Source organism: Temnothorax americanus, unplaced genomic scaffold, assembly GCF_048541705.1.
Source record: "Temnothorax americanus isolate GAGA-0224 unplaced genomic scaffold, ASM4854170v1 Scaffold15, whole genome shotgun sequence".
Taxonomy (NCBI): Eukaryota; Metazoa; Arthropoda; class Insecta; order Hymenoptera; family Formicidae; genus Temnothorax; species Temnothorax americanus.
The window spans coordinates 421,716-448,102 of NW_027509286.1; the positions used below are offsets into that span (position 1 = coordinate 421,716).

A 26,387-nucleotide genomic window follows, 5' to 3' on the forward strand; every position below is an offset into this window, starting at 1 on the left:
GCGATGCTGCGCTATCCGCGGTGCGCGAATCGCGAATCGCTCGTGCAATCGTATCGCCGCTACGTCGAGGCGTATCACGTGGGTACGGTGCTCCCGCCCGCGGACAAGCGCCGTGCCGTGCCTCGCAGTGTTTCGATGCGTCCGAACATCACCGGACGTTCGTCCGTCGTATCCGCGTCGCGTTTCGGCCGTCCGTCAATTGCGATTTGTCGGAAGGGACACCCGCCTCCCGGACGGCCCACGTACCTATCTGTCGTTTCGAATCTGTCAGCCCGATGCTCGCACAAAGGGAAAAGATCGCCCCGAACAGTTCGCGTACGTATTGTTACCTTTGTCGTCATCGTTTCGCTATTGCTGTCGTTGCGCAGTTAGTGCAATTAGCTCTATATATCGTATCGGTCTCGAGAAACGTCAAACAATTGTCATACTCAAAGTTCTTTTTTATTCCTTTTCGAACACGGTCGTTAAGCCTGTATCAGACTACGTGAAATTTTACCAATCAGAGCAAAGTTCACTAAACCTGAGATCAGTTTTCTTTATTCTGATTGATTAAATTTCAATCCAATCTCAATCCCAATCCGTAGTCCGATACGGGCTTTACACTGTTAAATGTTAAAGAATGCAAGTTTAAGCCAGTACCTTGAGCTAAATAACACTTTGTTATTTTTAGCTATCATGTGTATCGAAATTTATTATTTTAACACAAAACAGTATTATTTTAACTCCAGTTAAATTAACGACATATTAAGTAGGAATAGTGACGACCTAATATGGGAATAGTTAAAAATTGACTCAAATTGACACTACGAATTTAACAGTGTATGCTTGCGCGAAAGGAAATAACTTAATTGCCTTGGATGGCTTTTGCATGTACGAAAATTCACAAGATTACAACATAGCTGTATACTGCCGAAATTACATATGGACTAGACACGACTGTAATAGACACGATTGCTTATTCAAAAGTGACGTAAACGGAAAAGCCGCCGACGCGAGTATACGATGAGAGCATCGATGAAAGCAGATCAAGTAAATGCTTGTACAAACAGATGTTCGGATAGACTGCCCACAAGAAATTTGGATGATGTAAGAACGTCATCTCGAAATATTATTTTTCAATATTATCTCATCAGAAATTTAAAAAAGGCGCCGCTATGCCGAATGTCAGTTCTCGATCTTTTATTGTGAATTTAAAAACGTCGTATTGTAGTGTCCTTCTTTTCGAACCTTCGTATTGTTGCGTGGGGTAATAATATACAATGACCATACAGTAATGCCGTTCCGTTACCCGCCGAATCCATCGATCATTCTCGCGATATCTGCACCGTTCGAAACGACGCGACGCGACTGCCCCGCATGACGCGACGCTTGTGCTCGGCGTGATCGTCGTTCCACTTTTCCGAGACGGAATAAAAAAATCGCGATCAGTTTCGTGAAAGTAAATGACGCTAAAACGTTCCTGAAAAATATCGGACGCAAAACTTCACGATTAAAAATATTTATTCTAATATGTGTTGAGAGACCGACCAGCGTGAAACTGGCCAACAAAAACTGACCACGCGCTCGACCCTTTTGTATTTCCCATCTAATTTGCGAGCATGTGTGCGTGTTTCCGCGAAAAATGCACCGTGCGTTACGTCGTTCGGAAACATCGTCGGACCAGCTGCGTTCAATGGCGATTTACGCTCTGGCGATCGCGGATCGTACGCGGCGGAGCGAGGAGAGTTACGATCGCACGAAGCGTGCGCGTTTCCACGATGCGCGTTTACATATGCACCACGTGTACAGGGCGAGCTTCATATCGCGTTCGCATCGCGTTCATGCCACGTTTTTTTTTCCTCGCTCGTACGTACGGCCCATCATTTCCTGTAGGTCAATGCAAAACACGATACTTTCTACGCGTCGAATTCTTCCTCTCGCATTCCGTACACGCCTTCCTTGAACGATGTAGCGACGACTTTTACGACGTTGCGACGCCGCCGCCGCCGTCGCGTTAATTCGATCTTTCGCTTCTTCAATCCTCCGCATCCGCGTATATCGTTTCTATCATGCTGACCGCGCGGTTTCGATTTGAAAAAAGTGGCCGTCGTGAAAGAAAGTGGCTGGACGGAAAAGAGGTCACCGAAGCCGTACGGTACAAACACCAAGTATCTTGACCTTTAAGATTTTTTGTTCACGATCGTTTTACATAACTGGCTGATGAGGGCCACGAATCGTTACAGATACCGTTATTACGGATAACAGTATAGCTCTTTAATGCTCGGAAATGAAACGACATGTAGGAATATAATTGCTGTCTTCCTTTCTTTCACGAGGCTCGCTGGAGAAAGAAAGAAAGAAAGAAAGCAAGCAGGTGAACACATGAATGCGCATGTCGAGTATCGGGATAACATATGTTAAATTCGTCGGCCTAACTGGCAATAAATTTATTCAAAACGACGTTTTTGAATAAATTTATTGCCAGTTAGGCCGACGAATTTTCGAATGTTGAATATGTTAAATTATTACCATATGTAATAATATAGACAAGTCTGTCGTGCTTTTGTGCTAAGTTAATATTAGTGACGTTAGTGCTATTTTCGCATATCAATAATTTTATATAAAGCTATATATATTATATTTTTAAATCATTTTGGAAAAAGAGAGAATTGAAGTTTTATAAATTTTCTATAAATAATTTTCGAACGTCGACACTCAACTTATTTTTAATATGATATATGCTGAAGATTTCTATTCGCCTATTTTACTAAACGGATGTAAGAAAATTGACTGGATAACGTAAAGCGTTATCATTTATCTTAAAATGCTGTGTTATTAATGTTGCACTATGTTGTATAATTCGTTTAGGTACGATTGAGAGATGGGAGAGCTTGGCATCGCGAGTCAAGCAAGTGCAAAAGGCCAGCGCTCGTCATCGCGAACTGGCCGCCATGAAAGCGGAATTCAAAGCCATGTACGAACGATTTTCCGATTACGAAGTCGTCCTGGAGCAGTCAAGCGTGCTCGATGATCGCATTAACGAGATCACTGTAAGTTATTTTCAACATTACGCATATTTTACTTTACATATACGCGTGCTGATTTGTATATAAGTTCCAAGGATTTTCTAGTATATGTAAAGTTTTCATTTATTCAGATTAAAGTTTTCTCTGACTGAATTTCATTAGCATTATATGTATGTGAAGTACGTGTATGACTTGCGTTTAATTTTTTGTCTATTAGATGCGATTTGAAATCACATTATTCTTAGGAGGATATTATAGATATCTTTTTATCAGTAGCGAGTAAATTACACATGTATGTACATATGATAATTTATGTACGGCCGGTAAGAGTATACCGATAGAGATGTATCCTCTTGTGCTAAACAAGAGATCTTCTACTCCCAACTCGATCGATACGACAGAGATTCCATTCACCCTTTCTTGCTTTTTAGCGAAGCTAAATAAATTATAATCGCAATATCGACGATTTGATCGACGCGATTACCTTATCCGTGTGCAAAACTCTTCATATAGTGCACAATTAATATTAATTTAAAGCATTATCTTAATAAAAACTATCTTTATTAAATAAATAATTCTGGAAAAAGATATTTATCAATAACGAAGCACCCCATCGCATAAAATTCTTAATAAATATAATATTAATGAGGTAGTCAGTGATATATTAAGAAATCCCGATATCTGAGAATTTAGGAAGTGCTTATGTTGGCGATCCTAAAAATTCGAATTTTTCGAACGTGCATCTCGAGTGCACGCAGTTTCTGACGAATTTCTACAAGTTCTTAGGGAATCGAATCGCGAAAGCGCATTATTGGAAATGTCTCTGGTACGGCGGGTAAAGGTGAAAGCACATAAAATTGCAGGAGCCATGAGCACGAATGCAGAAGCCATATGCGCATGCGCTATGGTGTCTGCATACTGCTTATGGCTTCTGAATTTTCAATCTACATACACTATGCTTATGTATTTTTATGTAGATTGAAAATTCAGAAGCCATATAGGCAGTATGCAGACACCATAGCGCATGCGCATGTGGCTTCTGCATTCGTGCTCATGGCTCCTGCAATTTTATGTGCTTCCACCTTAAGACAGAAAAGTCAGAAACTGGGGGTATATATAGAAAGCTTCGCCAAGCAGTCGCGGTCGGGGAGGGGGAGGGGGAGGAGGAACAAAATGAAAGCGGTCGAAGAAGGTGGACTAAGGGATGAGGGAGGCGTTGGCGAAGACGGGAGGGGGGTAGAGAAGCCGAGTAGGAGAGAGCAGTCAGGAACCAAGTAGAGAGGCAGAGGTAGTGGCGTAAAAGCGTAGTCGTGTCGCACGTACGCTCGTCTGACGGCGACGTGCTCGGCATCGCAACTCGCGCGGAGAGCGAACGCCGACGAACCTAGCTAACCCCGCTCGGTGGAGTTCCACCCCCCGAGAGTCATCCCCCTTCGATCCTCCCGGCACATTCAGCCCTACCGCGGAAGCCCTCCGTGAAAGCTGCCGCCGCCACCGCCGCTGCCGCCGTCGCCGCATCTCCGCACCCCGGCAACATCCTCCGCGCCCTCCCCAGCCTCATTGCGAAGACCAAACACATGCTCCCTATCTATCATCAAGATGTATTAGCGTCCAACATTTGCCGGGTGAACTCGTCGCTCTGCTGCATTATGCACGAGATGTGTAGCTCGCGCCAATCCGCGCCGGTCCGAACGCGGGAGCCGCGCTCTTGGTTTTACCTCCTTTTTCCCCCTAGTTTTTTTCTTTTCATTTACCTCTCTCGTGCTTTTACCGTCGTCAAAGTCCCTGATAGCGAGGAAAGTTTGACGCGGTCGTAAGACCCGTGATGTCGTACGTCCCCCGGTCACTGAGGGGGTCACGCGCGGTCCCCCGCGCGGGAACTCCGCATAGGCCGAGTAGCCGCGAAAAGAGTCGGGAATACATAAACGCCGACGTGGAGCGCGGATGGAGACCGTCAACAAGCTGATTGCGTATCGCGGATGATTGTCCGCCGCGCGACACGCGTTGTGAGTGCGCGATTGGGATGCAGGCCGCGCGGCACCGAAAAGCGCAACGGCGCGAACAAACGCAGACTGACGCGCGCGCGAGAGACAGAATTGAACATTCCGTTATGTATTGTGCATCGCTAAGCAGGGCACAATTGGGTCCACGCGTCCATACCGCGGGGCACGTACACGTCGGCGTGGGCCGCGGGCCGAACGTACTACGCGATTCGACGAGGCACGTCGTCGCCCCTCGCTGATTATGTTATTGCGTAATATCGGACAAACGTATGTGCAGTTCGCTTCAGCCGCGAAATTAATTTTACGCGACGATTATATTTCCGGCGCGTAAGTAATTAATAAAATTAACCTTAGGGGAACTGTTTTCAAAAAATATGCGATAATGTAATGTCATACGTACGCATATGTATACGCATAATGGCGTTTTAGTGCCAAAGTTTAATTTCGTGTGAAGACAGATTTGCGGTGGTTGGAAAATAAAATAAAAAAAATGAAATCTACCTTATATACTCTCTCTTTCATCGTCTATCGCAACGCTCGGTCTTTACGTTCCATCGCGGAGGGAACCGCGCGGAACGCGGAGGGACCGTGGCACAATTAGAATACCGGCAGTGTATCTCCGTTCCACTTAGTACCGCGGAATTACGAGATGTAAAAAGCTAATTCTCTACTTTTACGGGGTACGTGCCCGGTGGTGTGGCGCGCGGGCGGCCTCATAGGCATGCAGGTCCCGAACGCGCAGCGACCGCTCTGTATACCGAATTCGAATCAATTGATTGGCTGTTGATTGGAAATTGAATTAGATCGGAATGTGCGTGTCTGCTGCGAGCCGCGAGGGCACGGCGAGGGCGAGCAAGGGTGCGGGTTACGATGGCAGGGGGCTTGGCGGCGGCGGCTGCCGCTGGTTATGCGTCGTTGATACTGATGGTGGTGGTGGTGGCGGCAGCGGCGGCGAAGAGAGAAGCAGGGTGGTTACGAAAAGAGGGGTAGAAGCGGGGAACGGTCGCTTCTGCCTTCGCTATGTGCCCGGAATATCAATGACAACCACTTTTCGCCGGACACCGGGGCAAATCCGCGCCGCGCACTTTGCAATACCGCGACCGCGTCGGGGACCGTTCTCCTTTTCATCGTGCGATTTGCCCCGCTTGACGGCACAAACAAAACCGGCTAACTGCCTAGCAGCTTGTGGGCGAGTGGCGCGCCGTGCGGTTTTATAAAAAAAATTTGCCCGATATGGAGAAAGAATAAGGGGACACGGGGCGACGATCGCGGAGCGCGGCGTGGATTTCCAGCCGAGTCGAGAGAAATAATGCGAACGAGCGTTTATCAGTGGCAACATAGGCTAAATGTAAGGGTTGCAGGAAACCCGCGGCGTGGCGCGATGCAGTAACCACGTCACGTTGTCACATCCCCGTCGTCCTACCGCGGGACGCTACCGACGAGGATCGCATAAATAAACCCGGGTTTACGATGGCGACACAGAGGGAACGTAAGAGAACGAAAACGAGAGCCCCGTTCCATTTCTCTCGCTCATCGCGTGACGAGCAGGAGACCTCGAAGGAGAGCTCGTAAAAATCGCCCTTGCGGTCATCCGCGCGTCTTATATCCACCGCCTCTCGTTTCTTCCGTTCTTTAAAAGTAATTTCCTTCTCTTCAAAGAAACTACCGATGTTCGCGCTGCGTCGAGGCCGATCTTATATTGATCGAGCGCAAAACACGAAATGGTTTTATTTTTATATTTTCAATGTTTTGCATTTCGAACAGAGATATAGCGGCCGACGATCAATCGTAGATAGACTTTTCAAGATCTCCCTGAAAATATATTCTCCATCGGTACGTGTTCGTCGAAATATTTATTTGATTTACGACGATTAGTTCGATGGATACGGAAGTAAAAGACCATCGCGGAATGCGATGCTGCATCGATCGACACACGCCGGAAAGAAAATTGTCCGACGTTTTCGGTGGATACGCGATAAAACTCACTTAGATCCCACGTGTATCCCTTCTTGGCCGGATTCTTAGTCTGTGGGCACTTTATACATCACCTTCACCCTCGGGCGACCCCTGCGCGTTTACCCCTGCACCGCGGGGTAATTCGTTTGAGTTAGGCGAGGCGAGCCAGCTACTAAAAATGTATATTTTATGTTCGCAGGCCGACCTGGCTGTTCTAAAGGACCGCAAGACAGCGATGCGCGACTTGAACGTTTTCGCGCATAAGCTGACCACCAATCTCGGTGCCTCCGCGCCGTTAATTTGCACAGCCCTCAAGGATGGCATGCCCGAGCTCTATACGATATGGGGAGAGACGAATCAAAAGTGAGTGATTGCCTTTTCAAAATAATTCTCGAAAAGATCAAACGGGCTGTAATATACTGTGTAAAATATTTGAAACCGTAAACTAAAATTTATTGTCACTCAAGCTTATTAAAGGCCCACTACAGATTTTGGGAAAATCGCGCTATAGTAACGAACCTAGGAAACGATTTGATAGTTTTCTTGATTAATTTGGAGATGTCCTTACTTGCGGAGTTCAACGGTGCGGTGTATCCCGTATAGAATAGTATGGTACTGGATCACATCGACTGGCCGTTTGCCGGCCGACGTGTGACGTTAGGCAAATATTTTGAGAGGTAATGAAGCCACCAAAGCAAACAGCGGAAACCGAGAGCGGCATAGGTACCGCCAGTAAGGGCTCTCCTCGTTGGGATTTTGACCCGTGTCGTGGGATTACTAGCTTTAACGGAGATCGCGTTTAATCACGGACCTTTTCCGAGTGACAGCTTTAACAGAAAAGCGATCGAGATTCGGAAGGGACAGCGCGATGCAATATCCTCTTGCATTTTTCTCTCACGACTTTTATCGATATTTTGTCGATTTTTGCAAATCCAAAAAGATATTGTTAATTTGTAGAATAGAATAGAGTCGATTTTATTTTGCAAATTAGCGGTCTCTATACACATTAAAATTAATTTAATATCAAAGTTAAATAACTTATAACAAATTTTTTATCGTTATACAAATTTTTATGATTATTTAGTTAAACGTTGTTACATAAATTTATTATTTTAAAAAGTTACATAATACACTATAATTTTTACCACAATATATATTTTTTCGGACGAACAACGACGAATAGTTAGCGCGATCATTACAACCCTCTTTTAATTTCCATACGAGCACTCGATCCCCCCCTTTGATAGGGGTTTAGACCATTCAAAAAGGGGTTTACCACTGACCCATTGGGGTTTACAGAGGTCAATCCTATCCCTTCGTTTGGTACGAAGAGACACTTCTATTCTTGAGAGATGATTTCCACAAAGAACGGTTATTGAACCCTTCGAATTATTCGCGCAACTAATCGGCGATTCATTCGAAAAAGATGTTGCAAACTGTCTATCAATGTTGTAAAACATGCAAGTCTTATAAATATATCGACTCTTCGGATGGATACGCCAATGCGAAAAAGGGACACGAGACCAACCTTCCTCGATTCATTCGTATGTTCGCTAGGGACGTTCACAGATTGACCTGGAATAAAGTGTTTTTATTTGCCGATAGTGCCGGAGGGAGGGTCTACTAATAATTCGACGTCTTAATGTTTGCACAACGGCTTTACCCTCTTTCGGTTTTTTATTGTATTGACTCGCATGATTTTTCTGCCCAAATTTGCTTCGCGCTTTCTTTATATTCACCCTTTCGAGAAGTAATGAATAATTCATACGAAATAAACGAAAATGAAGAGGAAAAGATTTCCGCGTTAATATATTTCAATGTAAAGTGTTGTATAGTTTATACTATTGGCTCATGTTATCGCTATTTTCATGTACCAATAAAGTGACGAAGAGTTCCGTTTTGAAAATTATTATTACCATTGCGTAACTATTTTAAAAGATTACTTTTTTGATATAATATTAAGTATAATAAAATATATTACTAAAATGTGCGATTCGTGTTATAAACGTACGTTTGCACTTTTCTTTTCAGAGGTACTCAGCAGCTGTGCGTTTTACAAATTATGCAGCAGTTCGGTATGCGCTTGGCCGAACTGCAGTCCGCCTTGCAAAGGGACAAGGATACACTGGCGGATGCGGATAGGGACCTGAAAGAGGGTACGAAACCGACTTCGGAGATCATCTCTTGCGTTAATCACGTCGCGCGACTTTTGTCCGAGAGACAAGACATCAATTGTCAGGTACTGTTCCCTTCAATTAAATCCAATATTCTTTCCGAACGAACGGTAATAATAGTAAAATTTGCGCAAAGTAATCTGTAGAGAAATAATCCAATAACCATTTGAAATTGCAGGAATTTCATTTACACCTTATCTCTTCTTAAATTGATCAGTCCTTTTTACTTCGCTAAATATCTTACGCGACATTTTTTTAACTCACGATTATAGTTAGCGAACTATGAAAATCTTCCCCAAATTCCCTAATGTCAGATATCCCCGTCGCATCCTTGATTTTCAATCGGTTAGATGGCTGTTAGCAATTATTCAACGCCGGTGGATGGGGTAACGATTCCCAGAGGCATCGCTTGTGTGCATAAAACCATTCCCCCACATAGATTGGCAGAATCGCGGATCTCGGGGATGTAACTTACCTAAAGGAAAGCGAGATTATAATGCGGATTGTATATCCTGTATTTCCGATATATATGTCACGCTAAATCGACTTGCAAATCGTGCTCCTTGAGATTGCGGGCTACACAGATTTGGCCAGAGATATCGCATCGACTTTTCCTTCTTTCGATTAGCATAACAAGCAATGAAATCAGATCTTCGATATACCATTTTTTCTAATATTTTAGAAATAATGTAATTTTTTTTAAATTTATTATCGTGTTTTGGGAGACGGTTGATTATATTTATGCAGAGAGCTTAAGGTTAAAACTTTTGGGAGAAGTAAAAATAATTGAAAGTTACGTAGACGAGAGTTGTATATACGTATACGCCACATATGGCGCACGTCAGGAGATAAATCTTCGACTAGCCTGAACGCGCGAAGGTTACTCGTAAGAGAGAGGAAGGGGGGAGTACAGGTCGGAGGGTACGTTTGACAGATGATACTTGTCGATATCGCGTCTCCGTTAAACGCCATCACATCCCCCTATTTCCACCATATCCGTCTCTAATTTGCATATAAAGTAAATCTCTTGGCAAGCCCGTTCTACGTCGGGTTTCTTTGCTTTATGGACGTAAGAAAAGTAGTTGAAGGTGCAGCGAGTGGCAGGTCCGCGACCAAGATTTTCGATCTATTCGCTCGTTTAGCCTGTCGGGAAGACATACTGCTCGGGGTCTACGGAAATTCGTGTACCTATCGGAAGCTAGCCTGCTCGTGTAATTCACAAGAAATCATTCAAACGTTTATAATTATGTGCGGAATAACGTTAATATTACGAGAATCAGAGTTATCAGACGGGATGGTTAAAGTGATGCTGTTATCATTTAATTTTTCTATAGCAAAATATAATCATTTTTACACTGTTAAATATTAAAGGATTAAATTTAAACCAATATCTTAAGTTAAATAATATTTTGTTATTTTTAACTACCATTTGCGTGTCAAACTTTATTATTTTAACACAAAACAGTATTATTTTAACTCGATTGGTTTAGTTAAATTAACGACATATTGAGTAGGAGCAGAGGCGACCTATTTAGGAATGGTTAAAAATTACTCAAATTGAGTATAATTTGGCACTACGAATTTAACAGTGTATACGATCTAACATGTATTGTCATATTTGTATGTCAAAAGTATTCTAAGTATTTTTGAGAGCTCGTCCCCGACTGCTCTCGATGTCGCGTATCGGCGTATATAGGTGCTCCGTAACAATTTCCAATTGTCCCTGTGCTCATTTCGCCTGTCAAGAAGACGTACGACTCGCGACACAATACTCTCACTCCAATAATAGGAGCCTTTCCTTTCGTCTCGTTTCTTCTTCTTTCCATGTGTATCGCGTCTATATTTTAACGTATTCAAACTCCCGTCAAGGCGGTATAATCCGAAAAGTTCTTAGTCTTGCCGATCTACAGCACTCGAGGGAATAATTTCATGCACTTGACATTACGATTCTCCTTTTCTCTTTTTCTCTTTCTCTCTCTCTCTCCCTCTCTCTTTCTCCGTTTTCATTTTCCCCTCGCGACAGTCCTCACGAACCCCCTCCCCCCGTCTCTTTCCTTCTCCAGGCACCTCTATTTCGGAGAGCCGAAGAAGAGGAAAGGCTACAATAAAGCACTCGACATTACAGTCTTTTCTTCCTTGTAACATTGCGATTTTTTATTTCCTCGCATTTTTATCTGCCAGACGGGAGCGACGATGAATAAGAAAATTACAAGAGTGTGTTATAATTGTATATACAAATTTTTATATACGTAATATTTTCGTATGCTACACACACAGATACGCGTGCGGTTTTTTATTTACACAAACTACAAGATTTTTCGCGTTGTAACAAATCGTCGAAATCAACCGGCGAGTCCGAGCTGACGGACGGCCGCTGTTCGCAAAAAGAATCCATAAGTTTTGATAGGTAGTAAATAAAATATTAACCGATGTATGTACGAGGCCGGCGCTGGGTAGCGAGAGCAGAAGGAGATAAGTTTCTGGCGCGGGAATACAGCGAGTCCGAGTTGCTATCGAGGGTGTTGGCCATCTCGGAGCCAGCGGCTCCCCAGGGAACTCCGATCGTTAATCGCCCGAACGATTCCCTTTCGCGTCACGTACGGAAATGGCCCGTGGAATCAGCGTAAAAATACAAATTTAATATCAACCGCGGGTAGAACAAGCCTTGCCTGGTCCGTGGCTTGTAGCCCGTGTTGTCGCCACGAAAATTCCGTTTTGTTACGATAAACCAGTTTATCAATCGCGCCTTCGAGCCTGCGAATATGTAATAAACACCGTTTTAAGAAGCGCGAGTAAGATTTTCTTGCAAATTATTCGTCGAATGTAGATGCGCGGAAAAACCTCGCGAAAATATCGCGTTTCTTGCTTTTTGCCCCCTTCCGAGAGTCGGGTCGGATTTTGCGTTACGCAGATAAACGAGTAATATAGACTCTTTTTATCTCGCCTTTCTTGCAGGTACGCCCGATACGAGATATTTTACGTCTTCTTGCGCTATACATATATACATATACATATATACTATATATATATATATATATATATATATATATATATATGTTTCGCGAATGTAACCGGAAATAAGAAGTTCCTCGCAGTTTTCTCTCGCGCGATTGGTCTTTCGGACCAACGTGGATTCCGTCTGCGACTCACTTCGTACCTACTATCCGTTATACGAGAAACAGAAAGAGAGAGAGAGAGAGAGAGCATACCGACTTATATATAGGCTAGGTTGAAGGTTGCTACTTGGTATGCGGATCGCGCTTTTCATTACCGGAGGCTCGTTCCCTCCGTCTCCGCCGTTGCAAACAGCCTAAACCTACCCTTTCTTCCACGCAGCCACCCTTCCTCTCTCGGCTGTCTGTCTACTACTCGACCACTACCACTGGCATTTTCGCCAGTATTCGCGCCATGCTGTCGCGCATCCATAGCGCACAACGTATCTGATCCGAAGCGCGTATATGTCTCTCTTTTTCTCTCGTGAAGGTATATTGATTTACTCTTGGCGCATTTGTCCACGTGGCTCGTGCCCGAAAAAAAAAAGAAATCGAAAAAGATCTCTATCCGCTCGCGACAGTTATCTCGGAAAGCTACGCGCGAATCTTACGAAACGTTCGTTGACGTATCGCGCGGCGATCAATTTAGCGTCGAACATATCCCTTACCTTATTCTCGCTTTTCCACCTTACACCCTCTCGTCTTTTCCCCATTCCCCATATACTTTATATAATCGTCTTATACGCTTTCCGATGCCCTCCGGTGACGCGCAAGAGTGGATTATACAATATTCGATATCGTGTTCTCCCGGGTATACTCCGCCACTTATCAGAATCTCGCGATCCGTCGCACGTCGCATCGGTCGTTTCATTGTAGTCCACCTGAGATTCTTTCTTTAACCAGCTGCGCCGTGATCAATAACTTAAATATTGCAATGACTTGGAAACCGCGCTTTAACCGCAATTAATTTATCTAAGTATACAGTGCTCCTTGTATTCTTACTTATTGCATCTATTACGCACAACGATCGCTAATCATGCGCGATTCCGATGATCTCTGTGCTTCAGAACGATACGGTGTTGAACGATGCGACGACGGAAGAGGTGCACTGCGGAAAGTTCGCCGGTAACTCCGCGAGCAATCACACGCAGGAGGGTGGTTCGCTCTCCGACAGTGGAATCTCCGACAGCGGGAGCGATCAGGAGCTGAGCGAGCGCGAGCATAGATTGGCCGCGCTTCGGCGACTTACGCGTAGCTTGGAGACCCAGCTGGCACCGGACAGCGAGGCACTGACCGACCTCTGGAAGAAAATCGAACACACCGAGACCGAGCTGCGCGATTTGCGAAAGCAGTGCGAGGAGATCGTCGTGCGTACCATGGTGGCGGACGTACGTGCTGCCAAACGAACAGCCAGCCAGGTTCACTATCCCGCAGAGTAAGTACTTACGACCTATGACCCTTCCCGGTTCTTATTACGGTTCCAAATCTCTACGCATTAAAGCTTTTTTCATTCGATCTTATTCACGGAGAATTTTGCGCGAAAACACAAATTATTCCTGAAATCGAATAATCCAATATCACGTTATTTCGCGCGACGACGTCATTCAAACGAGGTGACAATCGAACCGCATAAATAGGCGAACGCTCGCCGCCGACTTTAGCTCAAGCATTTGAGAATGAGACCTCGCTCAGAATTTAAGAACCGCCGCCTACGCTCACATTCCATTTGCATAACGTCGAAATGGGAAGTAAAGAATGAAGGCGACTATTTAGATGTGGGGACGCGCGAGGTCGTTGGTCCATAGCGCTGGGCATTAGGCAGCTCATTTGAATATAAGAACTTTTGCCGAGAACCAGCATGGTGACTGCACCACGGTCTCTTAACGGTAGTGCACATCTTTAAAAAAAATACCTGTAACCCGCGCGATTTTTTTTTCGTAATTTCGGATCACCTGCAGTGTTTCGAAATGTTATGCCAGAAAAGTGCATTGTATTATTGCTAAACGTTCAGCATGACGTCTTCTTATTAATTAATCTTTACCCGAGTGATTCGAAAATGAATGAAATAATGTGTTGCCACGTCGGTATAGCTTTTGATAAAGCGTCGGTTTTTTTCCTCTCTTCTCATTTGTCAAGTACTCTGTCTTACGATATTGTTCAACGCATGATTACAGATTCCAATTATCACCGCGGTGTATCTCATTTAACTTTGTTTTAAGGATGTTTTTATATAGGCACGTTCAATCATCGCTCGGTGGTGGCGGATAATAGGTTTAGTTTTCGCGGGCGTGAAACATCTGCCCGCACTCCGAGTCATAAAAGGAGATATAAAAACCCAGTGCCATTTTCTTCGATTGACGGTCTTCCGTTTCGCCACGTTTCACACGTTTTTTTTCTCTCTTTTCCTTTTCATCTTCCTCCACGTCTACAAACAGCTAGGTTTTAACGACAACGGTACATTTTGAGCTTCTTTCCTTACCGTTCGCGGATTAAGGCGGGAGTTAAATGAATATTTGCGGAAAAATCAAATAACCGTGCACTTACGTATAATACTAACGGAGGAATAGGGCAACACTAGCTGTAATTGCAAGTCCAATCTCGCAACTTCCAAGTTACGTGTATGCATCTCCAAATTGATTTTCCGACGAACTTTGCTATTACCGGTTCGCTCGTATTATCGTAACCCGTGGGACGGCATAAATTAATTTTCCCAGTCGCGAGCTCCTACAAGTTTCTCCTCCAAACGGTCAAGTTATGTAGCTATGCCTGACTCGCAAGTTAACACATTATTCAACGAAACAAAATTTACTCTATGCGATGTGAATAAAATAACGGAAACATAAGCGTGCCATCAATGCGCACGATGTCCGGCAGTATTAAACAGCGCTCGTTTCGGCCATCGAAATATTTTTTTTTCTTCTCCTATTTTTTTAGCAAGCGCAAGAAAGCTATCTGCGGCGTAGATACATCGAAAAGCGACGCGGAATTGGTGCCGATGACGAGAAGCAACGCCAAGGGCGACAACCCCGACGACAAGCCGATATCCTGGGCGGGAATCCGGCGAATCGCCAAGGTGGCATTGTCCTTCTGTTTCGCAATGACCGCCGTTTTCGTCGCCGTTTATTTTTTCACGCCTCAGTGTTGCGAGACTGCGAACACGCAAAGTCGGTTCACGCTGCTGGTACGTTACCCTAGGGGGCCACCGCCGGTGTGAGCGCGGATAATACGGCAGGTATATACGAAAAATATCGACGCCAACGATCGACTGATTCTTGGCGAAAAAATGGATAAGATGTGTATATCCGTTCCGATACGCGCGTCGGGAATCGTGATATAACGATCGAGCCCGCGACGTAAGGCTAACCGCGAATTTTTAGCGAGCGCGCGGTATATTATTAGACCGTTAATTTTAAATTGCCCGTTGAATTCGGCAATGCGTTCGGGGAGATGATTTGCCGGCGCTTGAGCGACTGATTCTTTCACTGCCTGCGTATATCTTTATTTTTGTTCCTTCATCGTGTGCGAAATTCGATCGATAGTCTGTAACTTTTAGCCACAAGTTATCATGACGTAATAGAAAAATGATGAGTTTTATATATATAGAAATTGAATATTTCCATATTCTGAATCAATGCGTGTCTACTATATTTATATTTTTGATAGATTCGCGGTTGAGTAATCGATTAAATTTATAGTACAGAGACAAGTCTGGCAACGAATCTCGAACGTCGCAGTTAAAAATATCCTGCTCTTCTATTTTAGTATTCGTGCAAGAACGAGATGCAACGAGACGTAATATTGCATTATATTGATATACAGTTATTTTCTCATCGTTCTAAATTGCGCGCGCCAGCAGCCTATGTTATTGTTGAAGTGTATAAATATTTATTTATAGATATATATATACATATATATATATATACAGAGATCATATATTATATATTTTACTCATTACATATACTATTTTTCTTGGAGGACAATGCTTAGTTTTCCTCCCGATGGATGTAAAATCGGAAACCTAAAGTGGACTTTACAATTTTTTGACGGACGGGAGTCCATTTACATCGAATTTTACCGAGGAACGGTACTCGGATTCCATATTGCTAAGCTTCCTGTTTGTTCCAAGTATTTTCCCGCAACGCTGCTTCTAATATCGCCATTTTTGTTTCCGTAACAACGAATATTTTTTTCGATATCTTTTTCCTTTTATCTCCGCAAATGTATGAAACATACACACACAAGCTACATCGGATATTTACGCTTCAAAGATATTAACCCTAGCCAGCCACACTTATTTTCGAGTCCTTAATTCGCCACACTCTGGTCCGTGAGACCGTTCGACTTTGTCACATTGTCATTTTCATTCTAATTAATATTTTTAAGCTTATACTATAGAAATTGGTAATATAGACTCTGAACGAGATATTTATGATAATATCAGGTCAAGAAAATGATTTAAATTTAAACTGAACTTATTAAAAGGAAACTAGAAAATTATGTTATTATGTAGAAACTGAAAACCGAAAAACACATTCAGCGGTCTACTGGACTGGAGTGTGACGAGCTAGGGTTAAGTATTATGAATTTTTGGAAAACGGCTTATGCGAGCAAATTTTTCTACACGTGCACGACGATTTATACACTGGCCTTATATGAAAGTGATCGATTTTAAATACAGAAATGGGATTTATCGGCTGTTCATGCACTGTGAATAATAAATAAATATGACGTTGCACATTAATAATTTGGATGCATGCGGATATGTATACACTTTACCACCTAATTGCATGCAGTTATATGTCATTCCCGAAATATTCTGCACCTCCAATTTTCTCATCTTGTGTCATATCAAGAACGTTTGATATCCATAACAATGTGGATGCTATTAACGATACTTATCTAGTGTCATATGTGATTGGAAGCTGTATTTATATACATATGTTTTCTTTTAATATGGTTGAAAGTTTTAGATTGTAATGTATTTTGACAGTTCTTTGATCTTTCTCGCATATGATCCTTTAACGAGAGAAAAATACATACGTGTCGTTTGAGACTACTAACGACTCATTAACATAATTAGTCAGAATTTCTCATTGTAAATATTGTATTTATCGATTTTCTTCGGGATTTGTCTTTGATATTTGAAGACACTCGTATTTGAAAGTGAAACAATGGCTAATATAAATAGACTTAAAGAGAAATGGTAAGCAAAGTTTGTGCTAAGAGGCGAAAATTATTTTTCCAAAGAGAAAAATAATTTTTAAGAAACTTTTTAAAAAAAATACCGAGCTTTTGATAAGAGTGATATGTGGATGCCGTAATTTTTGTCGAAATCTATTTTGTAAAGTCTTTTTGAGAAAATGTATGATATAAAATGAGTGGTAATGCGAGAAATGCCTTATGGTCAATCATTGAGAGCTTACAACTTGCTAACGATGCTTACTGTGTAAGCGCTTGAGCGTAACGACTCCGATTCATGCTTATGCAGATCTTAAGCTTCTCATAAGAGAGGCGATATTGTCGGTAAGTCCATCTGGCATTTTGCGGACTACATAGAGATAGCGAAACACAATCTGTGTGTAGATAGAATAATTACAACTGTGTAAAGTAACGGTGGTTTGATATCGTTTTGACACATGGAACTTTGTGAATAATACCACGGTAAAATACCATGCCCGAGAAATATCACGGGGAAATATAGCAATATTACAGAAACGTGTCTTTTTTTAGGGATTGCTAACTATATTAAATTACCGTCACTTTACACTGTTGATTTTGTGAATTTTTACTTTATATTGCGAAAGATCTAGCACGTCGACCTGCATGAATGGTAGTATGGTCGCCGACAGTACATTTTTTTTTTTTTTTACGTAAGTACCATGTGCTACGAATAGCGAATGTTTATTAGACAGAGTTTTGTTATACGATTGAAAAATCAAAGTATTTACAGTGATGCTTAGACTCGATAGGGAGATGAGCTGCGCTAAATAGAGATATAGTTCTATTCAGTATCGATATCTCTCGATGAGAAACTCGCGTGAGCCGAGTATAATTTTCAAATTCGATGCACTAGCTGCATCGATGAAAATAATGGATAACGGGAAGCCTTATATACTTTATTGTAAAGTATACTATGCTTTCTTAAAAGTATTAAAGAGAAAGAGAAAAAAAAGAGTTGACAAGATAATTAAAGACGGTACTTTTGCCGTCTTGTGTCGCATCAACGAATCACAAACGACGGCGACTATCTCGAATAACGAATGTTGAAAAGATCACAAATGTGAGAGAAGTTATATGCGACGAATGCGTCGAGCTGAATGTTCGCGATTTTTTTTTATCGCGATCGACGCACATAAAAAAGTTGCAAGAAATGTAGTTTTAATTGAAAGTGGAGAACAATTTCAGTCTTTCCACGAGCTTGACTATTGTCTTCGCTATAACGGACGTTGATGTTATCAGTTTAATACAGTCTTTCATTACGTCGTAATAAAGCTGTGTTAAGCAAAAAAAGCTCTTATTTTGTCATCAATCAATTATAAGAGTGTAATTAGATACTGAGATAGCGATCGGAGAAATGATTCCTACAGCCTAACATGAACGGGAACATATCTTTCGCTATTTTTCCTCTGCGAATTTTGATTGAATTTTAATTGAAGTTTTGATCAAATTTAGCGGCAAGAGTGACTGATTTTTTTTTAATTAACGTAAAGTCATTTGAATATCTTTTATTTAGGCGTAATTTACATTAAAAAATTTTTGCTCGTTATATATTATTTTAACATCAACTAGAGAACGAGTATTGAGTGAGAATTTATTGGATGATTATCCAATAATGAAGTACATACGTACTTACGATTTATCGTACAAGAGAATGGCAATTATTTAATTGCCCATTATTAGACGGACAAACGTCCATGGCATCGAATACTTTTCGATAAAATATATCAATATGACAATCGCTATATATCACAATGGAATTGTTTGATGAAATGAAGATCTCTGACTTAACGAGAACGATAATGAAACTCAATAATCATCATTAATCAAGCGTGTCTTTGCGCTTACTTTAGGCGATAATGGCGATCTAATGTGGAGACTTACGCATATTATATTCATATGACTGTAGTGTTATGAAATAACGGACTAGCACACAGAACTTTTTACAACGTGTTACTTAAAATGCTATTGAAATCTTTTGTCTCGTATCGTTTGAACGTGAAGGAGTTGAATAATATCATCAGGAAATATTCCTTGGGATAAGAAAGCGTAAGAAAATTTCGTTAATTGAAAGGCAACGCCTTTCATTGCAACAATAACTATTTTAAGTAACGCACTTCAAGTATACCTTACTTTCGTATCGCGAAAGCGCGACTCGATTTTCAATCTGCCTTATACGAAATAATAATAATATGTATAAAGTACCTGAAAAATCAAAACGCTACTTATAATATCTATTCTATGTTATCTCATGCACGCGGTTGAAGGAATACTTGGTAATATTGTAACGATCGTGTCACGCTTATCATTTTACTGAATATATTCATCTATATGGTGTAGATTATTAAATATATATGCATGTATCTTTTTCATTATTATCAAAAGGAGTCGTATGGTGTTACGATGCTCTATAAAAAAAAAAGAATTACAAAAAAAATGTTCAGTTCGATAAGTGCGAACAAAGTATTACGATATTCGGTATCTTCGAAGACCATCGTTTAGTTCTTTGCAATACCAATGCATTTTTTAACCATTTATTTCAATCAAATCAAATTTAAATAACTAAATAAATTTAAAAAAAAAAGATTAAAATAACGAAAAAGGATGGCAAAGTTGATCGTTACATATTAGGAATTGCATCTGTAAGAAACGATGGTTTTGAAAGCCGCTAAAGTTACGTTAGCGATAATATTCCTAGCAGTGTAGATGTGTAGCAACGCTTCTACTTGAGACACGAGTGAGACCACCTATTCAGTAGAGAATATCAGCTAACTGAGAGAACAGGGTATATTATACGTAAAGGTTAAAAGCATTTAGTATTCATTTGTATTACTCGTCTGTATCGTGTTTGACGCTCAAATGGAAGCGGTGAACGCAATTTATTATACGCTAATAATTATATTTTAATCACGTTTCGTGAGCTATCTCATAATGTTTATTAAATTCTTCTTTCGAAGGTCGATAAAATTTTATTGTCAGTGACAACAAGACTGTCGCGGTTTTCAGCAAACTGCAGTACTTTTTTTTCTTCTCAACTTCACAAATGGAAAATTTTCACTTTCAGCATTCTTTTGAATATTGCTCACGTAAAAGTGAAGCGCGTAAATAGCGTTACTTTACACGGAGATTCAAATCGTGTTCACTTCGTGTATAGACGTTACTACGTTTATACATCACGATACAATCGCCAAATTGGTTTGCTCAACTCACCGTGTGATTACCTCGCGGCGCACCGACTTTCAGATTTTCATTACACTTACTGTATCAAAACGAATCGCTGGACGGTTGTGAGATAACGTCCGAACGATTATTAACGATACTTTTTTTTCACGACTTGAAGTATTATACTACGCTGAAGTATTATACTAATAATACATTTTAGACATTTCAAATAAATTCTGCATTTTTGTTCAGAGAAACGTTTCTTTTTTTATACTCCACACGCCTTTAATCCCTGTGTGAAAATTCCTGAAAATGAATTCCTTTGTACGATAAGAAAAGAAAAGCGCATTCGACTGTAACGTATGTCGCCAATGACAACGTTCGCGATAGCGCGGCATATTGCCGAAAGTTCAATGATACGGCGCACCGCCAAGTATATCCGCAATAATAATGCGCCTGCAATTGATACAGAGGTACGATGATTGCCGTGTTCCTACGTCCGTTTGCGGCGGCCTTAGTGAAGTCAGCGCGAAGGTAGGGATATTAGGGGTTAAAGGGCACACCCACTATGTTATTACGACTCACACCTGTACCCCACGTGTGGTAGGCCAGCGCGGAACAATTTTTCTGCTTAAGAGAATCTACTTAATGGCACGACGCTGCCTTCCTCTCCCTTTCCTCTCCCAACCACAATAAGTCGAAGTAAATTATTATCGTTTCTCTCTCTCTCTCTCTCTTTCTCTCTTTCTCTCTCTACGAACGAATGTCGCGTACGCGAATATAGCGAACTCGATTGTCACACGGCTTAAAATAATATTACGAAGATAGAAAATAAATTTAATTGAAACGTAATCGCGAAGCAAATGTCATTCTTGAATAACGACTCAATAATTCATTAAATAAAACAGGCAAAATTAAAACGAATATTTTATTCGCTCTTTCCTACTGTTACGTTTCGTATTACAATTCGCAGCATCGGTATGAAACTTGTCTGACAGACAAACTTGAAATTTCCATTGTGAGCCCTAAGCGACGGACTAAGGCGGCAAACGACAAACGAGCGAGAACTGAATTATTTTTGACGGAAAAGAGCCTCGAACGAGCAAATGGGCCGCATCTTACTGCCGCTCTATGACTCCTACGGGGTTTGTCCGTCCCTTCTTACTTTCGGTTGTTTCCTCTCTATCGTCTTGCAACCCCCTACTTCAACTCGGCTTACTTAAGCAAGCGAGGTCGCCTCTCCACCCACTGGCCGAAGAGAGTCACCTTGCCCGGCAAGGGTTGAGCGCTGGGCGAGCTGTAAATTACCAAGAGGGCATTTTGATTAAATTTTTTATGGTAGTAGACCGGTTACAACTCGAGGGGCTGACGTAACTCCGGCTGATTTAATGTGTACGTTACAGCGCCGCTTTTATTTGCCATTCGCGCGGCGAATTCCTGATTAGAAGTAATAATTCCGAAGCTGTCTAAGCATTGTAAAAGAAGTAACACAGTTGTCGCGCGATAATTTGTCGAGGAGCCGATAATTAAACGCGACAAGGAATATATTAAAACCTTTCTCCCCGATGCTTCGTCACGCGGTTAAACGAAGAAAATGTATCTCGAGTTGAATAATCATTTAGCGCCGTTCGTGATACTAATGCGTTCAGCGTTCTTCATTTTTCGACAAAATTGATATTCAGCGACACGTAGGGTGCTACGGAATGACTAATATTGCGAAAAGACAAGGTAAGTTGGGTTTGCCGGGTGGAAATCCCCGCGACGAATGAATAGTAAAGCTCGCACACTCTGGAAATCCGTTGCTTATGAAACGTCCGCTAAGAGACGCGTTTAGTCGAAGGCCGCGAGGGCGAAGTGGCTCAACAAGTGTTACGCCAAAACGAGCTTGTGCGTCTCCACGGTTTCGTCGATCCGCGACGCGCTTGTCCGCCCCGCGCGTGGTCAACGGGGGCGTTTCTCTCCTACCCGTGAGGTCGTGTGGGAGAGAGTTGCATATTAATTTCCGCGATACGCGCGTTTTTCTTCCTGCAAACGCCTATAGTCTAGCGCTCGGCTTTCTTCGTCAAACATCTCGAGCAGAGTCTGAACAAGTAACGCGGACGCACATAATTATTCCTAGACAGACTCGTTTGTCGTCATCTAATCATTCCCTGCCCGATTGATATCTGAACCCGATAGGTATCTGAATTGTAAAGATTAGATTAAAATGAATGTAGACCAAAATCGAGATATTGCATTATGCGGCAGTAAAGTATCCTCGGTGATACCAACGCGGATGAGCGAGTTCGATAGACTCGCGGAGGGATAGACAGGGACCACACTCCACAGGGAGGAAACGAGAGAGAATATTCGCGTTCGGACGCGCGCGCACGTGGTCGCGAGGGGGTGAAGTCGCGGGCAGGAGGAAGATCGGGGGGAGAAAAGAGGATCGGAGAGGGAATGGAGGCGGGAGGTATCACGCGGGCGAGAGTAGGCCGAGGCTCCGCCTCCGCGAGGTAAACTCGGAATACGGCGCGTCATTCATGGCCGAGCTAAAGGCTGCGCCACTGTTCGGGTCCGTCCGGCTCTCTGCAGCGGCTTCACCAGAGGATACACTACGGCGCGCGGACACCTGTCTCCCCCGCAGCATCCGCATCTCCGCCGTCGCGCCGCGTTCTCGGAGTCAACAACTGCCACGCCGCGAACGCGGACGGTGCCCATGCGTCCACGGCGTTTACCGGTGTACCGCGTGCCGCGCGAATAAAGTATACCGGTCGTATGGTGCGGTGCCCGAGGAACTCGCGGATCGTCAGGGCCCTCCCGTTCGGCAGGTCTCCGTCGACGGGAAAAGGCTACCGGCGCCCGAGTACCGGCGTGGCGCGGACCCGAGTACCGGGCGCGGGCACGAGTGCGGGTTTTAAGGGCGCGAGTGACACACGTGGCACAGTGTGCAAGTGAGCAGTAGCGTTTAAGTGAATTGTCGAAAAAAGCGAAAGAGAGAGGGAGAGAGGGAGAGAGAGAAAGGAAAAAAAATAAAAAAAAAGAGAGAGAAGAAATATACCAGAGAGAGTGCACGACCGACCGAGACGACGGAAATACCATCGACATTCGTGGTGGAAGGGTGGCGGATGCACCGCGGAGGCGGAAGTGCCGGAGGCGCAGCCGGGGGTGGTATCGTCGGTGGTGCCGGCGGAAGTCACCGTGCCCTCGAATTAGAGCATCCGTCGGCGATGCCGGGCGCACCTGGTTTCCATTGGGGGGCCATGTTCGCGGGTCACCACGCGGCCGCCGCCGCGGGGATGATGCAGCCCCCCATGTCAGCGGGTGGCGAGTACGTGCCAGCCGCGGCGCATCACGGTCCCGCTCATCCCGCGATGCCCATGGATCTGCACGTCCATCAGGGATTCCCCTATTTCCCTACCAGGTTGGTACAAGACGCGTGCTCGTTTTTTTTCTTGCCCCGAGATACTTAATTTCTTTATCACCAGAAATCTCAGTGAATTTAATAAAATGGAATATGTGCCAAGGGATATGTTCTTACGAACATTTCGTCGGATACTTCAATAATTTATAGAATCGAATTCGTCTCCTTCACTGAACGTGCATTCGAATCTATGAATTACTTGTAACTTGTAATTAAAGAATTCATCTTTTTGAGTCGTACGATATATAACGTTTCTTTTACGCAGAAGAGAGAGAAAGAGAGTTGAGAGTAGCCTTCATAGAAATTAGAAAGAACGACATAAACTATATTACCGTAAAGCCTGACGCCGGCCGTCGCATCTACCGTCGCCCAGTCTAGATGCACCGGCAAATGGAGAGGTCGCTTGTCTTAGCCTCAGTTGTTTGCCTAGTCAATATTTCTTCGTTGGGGAAGTACTCCCATATTTACCCATTTCAAGCAAATACTTGGAAAAGTACTAGATATTTTTTTATCTATGCGCCAGATTGACGTTCGCGCGAGTTCACGTTTACCGATTATAATTTGCAAAATTAAATTAATCGCCTCGAATAATAATCTTATGGAAAGATATTTTAGAAACTACATGTAAAAAGGATAGATTATATATGCATAATGTGAATATAATTTTAACGAAACGAGATGAACGATATCGAAACCTTTATTTCAAAACACCGGCGCGGTATCGTTCCTTCTTAATACGAATACACACACGCTTTCCATCGTCTACCGTAATTATTAACACTCCATGCCCGTATGCCACGATGTATAATCGCTCGGTGGAAAGCAACGCATAAGAACAGTTCTTGTAATTATACTCTTCGTGTGCTTAATATCCCAGCAAATTGTATTAAGATTTTTTCATTTCGTAACTACTAATCTGCCCGAGGAAAATACGAAACACACATATACATATATATATATATATATATATATATATATATATATGTATGTATATTATATATATATATATATATATATTATATATATGTATATGTTTGTTTCGTATTTTCTCGGGCAGATTAGTAGTTACGAAATGAAAAAATTTTAATACAATTTATATATACATATATATATATATATATATATATATATATATATATATATATATATACACACGTCTGGCTGAATTCGTGTCTGCATTTTCGATTGCGTTTCACACTTGTACATTTATATAAACATACATTTTTCTTCGGGTTATCTCTACGTAAGAAATCTAACACGATGTCAAATCAGTCGGGCTCGTGAACATTGATAGCGATCGGCGACGATAAGTGATTTTGCACCAGACATGTTTGCTTTAGTCTTAACAATATTACAAATTAAAATACTTATTATTATTATTAATCTCGTACGTAAAAAATATGTGTATACGTATTAGAAATACAGCTATATTCTTTATCGGTAAGTAAAGATATCCTTAGAAATTATCTATTTTTAACTAGCAAAGAACAAATAAAAGTTTTTGCAAATGCAGGGTGTCTGGCGCGATAGCCAGACGTATCAGCGCCGAGATTAAACTAAGCAAATTACGTGCTAATAAGTACCGGAAAGAACATCCGCGGTGCATCACGGAGGGGAGTGAGAATGCGCTAGACGCGGGGCACACGCCCGGCAAAAAACTTATTATAATGCCTGCCTCGTACGAGTTATTAGCATTCCGCTATCAATTATCCTGCCGTCGTGCTTTCGATGTCGGAGCAACTAGTAGGAACGTCTGTCGTTCTGTATTTATAAAACGTATAATCACGCCATCGTCATCGTAACAAGGAAAACCTCTAAAGGGTGTTCCCGAAATCTGTGACGTACGGAGAAAACACAAGCTGAATTAAATTACTTTCCGCATCGAGAAAAGGAGGCGACGTGAAAGATTTTTTCGTCATTTTAGAAAATATTTCATCGCGCCGGCACCGTTTCTTTCCTCGAGATACACGACATTTTTAAAAATAACGATAAATATTAATGTAGATACGAAACCTATGTGAAAACGATTAAAATATTTTACAATTTACCCAGTTTCACCATTTGTAAATGGAACCTCTGTTCTCTCGGTCTCGGGATCTTTATTTCTGGACACCTGGTATATAACGCAGTGACAGCGCGAATGACACTGACATATCGCCGTCTCGATGCGACGCCGCTCGAGAAGTACAGTGTGTTTTGATCGCTATGATTTTAACTCCGCTATTTAATTCTCTACTATCCTCATCCGTGCAATCAATATAGGTGATTGCTCTAGCATGATTCGTTGACCATATTCGCGAACGATTTGCGTTATACGCAAATAAAATCAATCGATCAATCTTTATTTTTGGAGTTTGGACGAATATGTATCGAGAGAATACGGTCGTACGAATTTTTTAAGCGTGCAGAGTAAAAATTTTTCGTTATGGTGAATATTCCGCTCGATGGCTCGCGCGTTTGTCCATAGAAATCCA

The 26,387-nt window shown here is 42.4% G+C and overlaps 2 protein-coding genes and 1 long non-coding RNA gene across 7 annotated transcripts in view; 2 read left to right on the forward strand and 1 right to left on the reverse strand.

Moving 5' to 3' along the window:
* Positions 1-20,767, forward strand: part of LOC143895255 (uncharacterized) — a 43,594-nt gene extending 22,827 nt beyond the window's left edge. For both annotated transcript variants that reach the window (XM_077402272.1, XM_077402273.1), the window contains exons 17-21: positions 2,848-3,029; positions 7,164-7,327; positions 8,996-9,203; positions 13,199-13,566; positions 15,066-20,767. In XM_077402272.1, coding sequence (XP_077258398.1) covers positions 2,848-3,029; positions 7,164-7,327; positions 8,996-9,203; positions 13,199-13,566; positions 15,066-15,345 — 1,202 coding nt within the window. In that variant the 3' untranslated portion in view covers positions 15,346-20,767. The remainder of the gene's footprint in view (positions 1-2,847; positions 3,030-7,163; positions 7,328-8,995; positions 9,204-13,198; positions 13,567-15,065) is intronic.
* Positions 20,768-21,559: 792 nt separating this feature from the next.
* The window catches only part of LOC143895264 (uncharacterized), a 34,540-nt gene continuing 29,712 nt past the window's right edge, over positions 21,560-26,387 (reverse strand). For both annotated transcript variants that reach the window (XR_013256263.1, XR_013256262.1), the window contains one exon: positions 21,560-21,807. This is a non-coding gene — a long non-coding RNA (uncharacterized LOC143895264). The remainder of the gene's footprint in view (positions 21,808-26,387) is intronic.
* Positions 23,022-26,387, forward strand: part of LOC143895260 (protein trachealess-like) — an 80,561-nt gene continuing 77,195 nt past the window's right edge. For all 3 annotated transcript variants that reach the window (XM_077402282.1, XM_077402283.1, XM_077402284.1), the window contains exon 1: positions 23,022-23,913. In XM_077402282.1, the coding sequence (XP_077258408.1) occupies positions 23,618-23,913 (296 nt within the window). In that variant the 5' untranslated portion in view covers positions 23,022-23,617. The remainder of the gene's footprint in view (positions 23,914-26,387) is intronic.